Consider the following 7,986-nt stretch of genomic DNA (forward strand, 5'->3'; position numbering starts at 1 on the left):
TTTTTAATCACTGGAAGTGTGAAAATTTTCACTGCAGATGGCGTTGAATCGGTTTGCAGATCACGAGTGTCGACCACACACAGCTTTCTGTGACTCATTGGTTTCACAAGATGGATTGCGCCGCTCTAAATTCTGTAAATGTTCTCCACTCTCTTAAAAAATAAATGCTTTAGTGGGTAACTTTCTCCAGGCAGTCTGGTGTTATGTTTTTCTGCCCATCGCCCCTTAAATCTAATCAAAATCGAAGTGAATCGAGAGCCTGGAAGTCAGAACTGAATCAAATCAGTGAGATATACAGCCCTGCTTAGTAATTTGACTTGTATTAAATAATCGTTAGTGTGAACAACGCCTTTCGTCACGTGAAGAGATTAGCCAATCATAATCCAGATCATCTACGTGAAGAAGTCTAAAAGGTACAGTAGCAAAAACAGTTTGATTTAATTTTGAGGATCATAAAGAAGCAGTAAATGATCATGAAAAACTCATTACGAGTGTTTGTGGTGCAAGAAACATTGAGTAACATTATAAGCAGACTACAGGAAGAAATAAAATGCTAAAATCAAGTCAGTTCTCCAGCTGCGAATGATTCGCCACAGATCGCGGCTTGATTAAAGGGATAGTTCACCCAAAAATTAAAATTTGATGTTTATCTGCTTACCCCCAGGGCTACCTACCTACTACTACCGCCACCTATCTCTCAAATGGACCATTGACACTCTATTTACAATCTCAAGTAGGAGTGTCAATGGTCTATTTGAGAGATAGGTGGCGGTAATGCACTTATAAGTCTGCGATCCGCCATAAAGCAAGAAGAAGAAGAAGACGCATCATGCGCCGGCTGTTGAGACAGTTCGGACATTGCGGTGAATCAGAGGTAAAAAAAACGATATAAATACTGTTCAGTTTCTTGCACAGACCAATCGTTTTGTGTCTTTACACATCAATGTATCGTCACGAGCCGAATGGTTTAATTTGTTTTTGTTTGTGTATGTTTTTTTGACTCTCAAAGCCGTGACTCCTATTCACTTCCATTATAAGACTGACAGACTGCAACGGTTTGAGTTAAAAATCATCATATGTGTTCTACTGAAGAAACAAAGTCACCTACATCTTGGATGCCCTGGCGTAACCAGATAAACATCACATTTTCATTTTTGGGTGAACTATCCCTTTAACTCTCTCTGGATCCGTTCAGGTACATCAGAAATGGCTGGAAATCAGTGTCACACCCAGCCACTTATGATAAACATCAAATTTTCATTTTTGGGTGAACTATCCCTTTAACAAGCAGCTGTGTATATTTTCCTCAAGTTCAGAAGAGAGTTCAGCTGGGAGTTTCATTTGAAACAGAGTCCTTGTATTACCGGAGAAAGGAGAGCTTGATAGCCCTGCTCAGATTCTGGTGTTTAATTTAAACTCGCTGCCTGCACAATCGTCAGCCAAATAATCATTAATTATTACTGAAACTGTACTGAAGTATTTACTACTCTCTCTCTGTGCTCATATCTCTTTCTGTCCTTCATCTCTTTCTGTTTTCCATGTGTTTTTCTAAGGTTTCTTTGGCTCCATTTACACCTGGTACCAGGGCCATTGCTACAAATCACAAGATACAGGAACATTTTTGTGGGTGATCACCCTCCTTCTCTTTTGAGTAGTTTATATCATAGAGGACTTTATTGGGCACCTTAATCATAGTGTCTGGGATGGATTGGATCAAAAATCATATTTGGCAGTGTGTACATGTGATTGGAAAACCTGATGTTAAATGAATAATTTACCAAAAAATTAAAATTATGTCATTATTAACTCTCCATCATGTCTTTTCAAACCAGTAAGTTGTTATTTTTTAGAACATTTTCATTTTTGAGTTAAATTTTCGGTCATGTGAGCAGTGAAGGACAAAAAAAAAATGAAAGAAAAAATCAGTTGTTTCCACCTTCAGAATGACTATATAATAACAACAAAAACAGCATAATAATTGCAGTAATATTGTACTGTAAAATAAAAACAATTAATACTACCACTACTACTACTAATAATAAATATTATAATTATTATATTTTTATAATAATTATTATTATTCTAATCATTATTCAAAAATAATATTTTACTTTTATTTAAATAAAAAAAAATTTTAAATCAGCAAATAAATATGAATTTGGCAATAATATCACTGTACTAGGGATGTCCATTTTAACCGGTTAACCGTTAACCGACTGTATAGAATTTTGACCGATTAATACAATCAGTTAAACGGTTTAAAAAGTCATTTATTTATTTATTTTTCAGTAATTTATCAAAATATTTAAAAAGATTTGCTGCATGGTTAAAATAGCCTACGCTACTCATATAAAAAAAAACAAGTCGCGTATGAGTCGCATTTTATTATTTCATTCAGAAATTGGCGACGCGAAATGTTTACAAACATTATAATAAACACTGTAAACATAGCTAGGCTATTTCAGTTCCCCTCACTCCACAACAAATCCTTTCAATTAACAGTATTTAGAAAAGAACAAGAATTAAAAATATAAGAAGCTATAGCTAAACGACAAGCCAAAACTAATTCATTTAGGCTAAAACTAAACTGAAACCAACGTTGGGTCTCTTCAATCCACACAAAATCAAATGTTTCCATATTCGCTATGTATTTGAATGCCAAATTATTATTTATTATGTACTTCACTCGCGTTCCAATATCTACGTAAAACAACATGTTTTGCATAACATCATGGCGGTACGGCGATAACGCTTAACGACACAGATTTTACTACATATTTAAACTGAGCAGTGTGTTTTTTTCCCCATATGTTTGACTGACTGTATTTTATTATGATTATAGCCTAGCTTTATTATGTTTTTCTCTGCTCGCAGAAGCGCTGCAGGTGCGTGATGTGATATGATGAAGACCATGTGAATCCTCATGTTCTGTTGTTTGCTGCTTTTTGAGCATGTAAAATTAACAAATGTTAGTATTTTTTAATGGGTTACAGACACGTATCCTTTCTAATTTAATTCAATTCTAATTTAAAATAATCTTGTCGGTTAACGGTTAATAATTGGTTAACGAGCGTTGGTTGTCGGTTAGGAAAAATAACCGAAATGAACATCCCTACACTGTACTGTAAAATAAAAGGTATTTATTAATAATAACAACAATACATATTATTATTATTATTATTCATACTCTATTTTTAATTATATTACAGTACAATAGTATTATTGCAATAGTAATATATTTCTTTATAAGAACAACAATAATTTTCGTTTACAGAACAACAGTTAAATTACAATACCAGTATTTGTGGCTGTCTTAATATCTTTGCATTAAACGTTAAACTAAATTAGGGGTCTCCAAACAGAGTCCTGCAGAGTTTAGCTCCAACTTGCTTCAACACACCTGCCTGGAAGTTTCTAGTATGCCTAGTAAGAGCTTGATTAGCTGGTCAGGTGTGTTTGACTGGGGTTGGAGCTAAACTCTACAGGACACCGGCCCTCCAGGAGCGAGTTTGGAGACCCCTGAACTAAACTATAGAGATTTTATACTGATGAGAAACAGCACAGAGACCTTAAACCTTTTAAACAGATTTATAAATGATTTGCACTACAAATTCAGTGAAGAAAAAAGAAAAACTGCCTTGTGTTGCGTATTCAAATTGGTATGTTGTTATCTTTTAGAAACAGGCATGTGATCAGCTATGGGCAAGAAAATAAGGAAAACCTGTTTTTCCCCCATTCAATATGCCTGCTTAATCTGGGTGAATGAAAAGTGACAAGTGTGCGAATACAAAACACAAAAGGCCTCACGCACACCGGGGGAAGTTTGACTTACTGCATATTCCTCTGGCGTGACCTTCAGCACGTCGAACACCACAGCGTCAAAACTCTTGAGCTCTGAGGGGCCCTTCTCACTGAGGGACTCAGAACTGCTGCTCCTCTGGAGGAAACAATGACAGGATAGGGGAAAGACGAAAACACACAAATGAGTGAAAGGAGTTTTTATCATTTGATTACTTTATAAAACATGCAGGGTGAAGCAGGCAAACAGCACGCATTTAATTTGTGTGTTTCCTGACCTCTGAGGCCGGGGTCGTGAAGGTGGAGACGCTGGGCTGGCCATTGGGGACGTCCATTATTACCAAACCATCAGACACTATGGAGCTCACTCACCATCGTCATCCTCTCAGCTCGCCTGTATGGCCCCCTGCACACACACACACACACACACACAAACACAGATGCATTACAGGTAAGTTCAGGCCTGGATTTTGGCTTTGGTGATTCCTAAATGCACAAAACTGGTAAAAGTACAGTGTTTTCTAAATGCCTGCAAGCTGCTCAGATCCACGGGCTCCATAAACCTACCCAAAACTATAGTACTCCCACTTCAGTGCTTGGAAAAGATTGTGTTGAAATATTGTTTTTCATTAGCATCAAACATAACGATTCTCATTTATGCCAGAAAGGTCCAGTTTAGCCTCCTCTCTCATTCATCAACAGCACATTCATCCAGCAGTTGAGAGTGAGACAGACAGTAATGTTCTTCTGGAAAATGCTCTTTTTCTGTGGTCTAGAATCCTGCAGTGATTTTAGTTACACAACCTCTCATGGGACGGTGCAGTTATGATCTTTCCTTTATTTGTATGAAGCTCCTGACTGTGGATTTATAGCGGCTTTAGCGATGTTTTAGCAATGCTTTCCAGTCAAGTGCATCAGCAAATCCTCGTCTTAGAGCCTCTCAGAGTCGTTTTGGCCAGGGATTTTGGATGGAAAAAAAAGATTTATAATGCTCTGAGACGACTCGGGTCAAGATTTACGTTTGTTTTTAAGTCAATTAGCATCAAACTCACAGATAATTTACTTTTTTCAGACAGATGACATTCTAAACTCCATCTAAAAGTATTTTAAACAGATTGTTTTTTTGCTTACTATGCATGCAGCTTTTATAACTACATGGAACATTTGCACTTTTAAAAAGAATATTCCAGGTCCAGTACAAATTAATCATCATAAATGGGGCCAATTTTTGGCATGTTTAAGAACAGAAATGTTAAGAATATTGTTATATATAAAAACATGTTTTTTTCTGTTAATGTTTGTTTTTTGAGCTGTACAATTCTTCTTGTCATTTTGACGATTATTTTAATGGTTTAAAAAAAATATTTAAAAAAATAGTTTAATACAAATTAACAAAACTCAAATTGAAATAAAAATAAATTAAATCTACACAGCAATACTTAAAAAAAAAAATCAATGTGACAAAATGACAAAAGCACATACAATTCTAAAAAAAAAAAGTACAATTAAAATGGAAGCTGAAAATATATCAAAATAAAAGCCAATTTAAAATATTAATAAAAAACATAACAGTAAATAAATAACTAATTCAACAATGTGTGGAAATTATTCATATCAATTTGTGTGAAAATTATATAAATTTGTGGCAACATTTCATTTTCAAACTAGAGCATTATTTGATTATTTGTTTGATCATTTATTTTCATAATTTGTATGGTTATTGTAAGGTTTTAGGCATCACAATTTATTGTTCAAGTGTTGCAGTTACACAATTGAAACAATGAGCATTTTATGTTTATAGATTGGCCCCAATCTCTTCCATTATAAGTGCACTGTAATCCAGATTTTTGCTTTTTTAAATCAAAATAGATTTTTGTACTAATCAACAATATTCCCCAAGTGCAGTTGAGTTGTTTGTCACACCATAGAATGATTTAAAATGAACATAACACATTCCTCACCTCTAAACCACACAGGTGTTGTTAAGTTGTGGGTGTGTTGTCAATCTAAAGTTTTAGTGAAGCGATGTAACCGTAGTACACTACTTCCAAAGAACAACGTGCTCAGCGACGTCAATAAATGCTACGACTGTGGGCTTCACTATCAACACACTGCCGTCAACATTTGGTTACACGTGAAACAAAAGCAGGTGTTCAGACAGTAATGGGACTGACAATGACAGCATGTGTGTGTGTGTGTGTTTTGCTCTGAGAGTGAACAGGTGCTACGGAGCCATTAGTATCTGTGTCTCTGTGTGTGTGTGTGTGTGGTTTAGAGTTTGTAACAGGTGTTGCAGAGAGTTTGACTGACTTCACGGCACTGCCAAACTGCAGACTAATCCTAATCACAGCTCGAATTCAGCCATCATCACACACAAATACAGCAAATAACAGCAGCACAAATGCTTTCATTTGCCAAAAGGCTGCAGCACAAGAGTTCAGACACACACAGATTACAATTACCGGTTATTTGTCAAATGCACATGGTGACGGCTCTGCTGCGTCCTCCGCTGCACTCGCTCGGCTGTATTCACTCGAAATCCTGCGCTGAACAAAACCTGCTGTGAGAAAGATAAAGAGAAGGGGAGAGAGAGAAGAAGAAAGGCACGTTACAAAGCTGAACATACCTTTTATCTCACAACTAGAGGAGTCTATATGGAGTTTTCAGCTACAGTTAGGGGTTGTTGTTGTTTTTTTTAATTAACAGATGTTTTCTAAGTTTATTTTTATTCATATTTTATATTTTTACCATGGTTTTGTTTATTTATGCTACTTTTCAAACTTTTCAGCATATTTTATTGTTTTACCCTTTTCACCCAGTAATCCATTAAATGCAAAGAAAATCCATTAAACACAAAGAATATTAATAATTACATATTTAAAAAAATCATGATCTAAAAAAATTATTAAATAAACCTAAACCAATTAAATATTTATTTTGTACAATGATTTATCAATTTGTGGCATCATTTCCACAACAACCAACATTTTGCAAGAGCTTTTCCCCCAAAAGTTATTATATTTGGCTGCAAAGTGGAGTTATTGTTAGCTAAAACAAAAACTATAAAAAAAAATTAAATGTTAAATGAAATAGATAATAATTTTTAATGAAATAAATATTTTAATTTTAAATTAAATAAATCTGAAATTTAAAAAAGAATAAATATTAGACAAAAAACTTGAACTAAACAAAAATGAGAAATGTTGCCATGGTAACTAATTGAAATAGGTTTCACGCACTAAAATTACTAACCGGATATAAATGATGAACTAAACAAAACTAACTTAATAAACTAACTAAAATAGTTAACTGACCAAACTAACTAATGCTTAGACACATGAGACGTGATGAAAAAGTAAAATCAAGGTAAATATCACTTGTGAATGGGATCATTTTTTAATGTGCGGCATTTCCAATCAAGCTGTAATTTTGTCAAAATATACAAAAAGTGTAAAATTATTATTTAATGGGATAGTTAAAATGAAAATTCGCTCATCATTTACTCACCCTCATGTCATTACAAACCTATATGACTAATATTTTGAAGAACGAGAATAACCAAATAGTTTTGGTTACCATTGACTTACATTGCATACAACATTTCTCAAACTATCTTCTTTTATGTTCCACAGCAGAAAGTACGTTAACACAGTACATAACTGACACGAGGGACATTGTTAGTGGACAAATTAAATTAAACTAGTCGTGAGAGGGTGAAAGGTGTGTTTAAAGGAAAATGTGCTTTCTCAAGAGGACGCAAAGAGGCCATTGTTTGAAGAAACACTCATAAACCTGACAGACAAACCGTGTGTATCAATGAGAAAGCCACTAGGTGGTGTTGTACATCTGGAAACAACAGCAGCTGCGTGTGTTTGTGGAAATGGGCTGCGGCTGAAGTTTCAGAGAGTTCAGTCTTGGGTCATTAGAGAGGATTGTTTCGGACACTACAGACACCAGACACATGGCATTGTGGGACGAGTCAGATGCAAAGCAGGATGTCATGCTTTCTTTCCCTGACGTACATGAAAATAGGCTTTAAAAACATCACATGGCTGAAGCCAGCAAAACATTCACTGCATATTAAGGAGAACAAGCTTCCTTAGTCTATAGAACGAAAGCTGAACTGAAACCATTCGCTCTGGCATGTCACAAACATGCAAAAATGTGACACGCTTAAATGGTTTAGAG

At 35.1% G+C, this 7,986-nt stretch overlaps 1 protein-coding gene across 3 annotated transcripts in view; it reads right to left on the minus strand.

The window, feature by feature from the left end:
• LOC107739854 (ras-specific guanine nucleotide-releasing factor RalGPS2-like) overlaps window positions 1–6,354 on the minus strand; it is an 83,923-nt gene extending 77,569 nt beyond the window's left edge. For all 3 annotated transcript variants that reach the window (XM_016552070.1, XM_016552071.1, XM_016552069.1), the window contains exons 1-3: window positions 6,261–6,354; window positions 4,077–4,204; window positions 3,833–3,937 (exon numbers count right to left, since the gene is read on the minus strand). In XM_016552070.1, coding sequence (XP_016407556.1) covers window positions 3,833–3,937; window positions 4,077–4,133 — 162 coding nt within the window. In that variant the 5' untranslated portion in view covers window positions 4,134–4,204; window positions 6,261–6,354. The remainder of the gene's footprint in view (window positions 1–3,832; window positions 3,938–4,076; window positions 4,205–6,260) is intronic.
• Between the last annotated feature and the right edge of the window lie 1,632 nt (window positions 6,355–7,986).

Source organism: Sinocyclocheilus rhinocerous, unplaced genomic scaffold (genome assembly GCF_001515625.1).
Source record: "Sinocyclocheilus rhinocerous isolate Xijiao unplaced genomic scaffold, SAMN03320098_v1.1 scaffold885, whole genome shotgun sequence".
Classification (NCBI taxonomy): Eukaryota; Metazoa; Chordata; class Actinopteri; order Cypriniformes; family Cyprinidae; genus Sinocyclocheilus; species Sinocyclocheilus rhinocerous.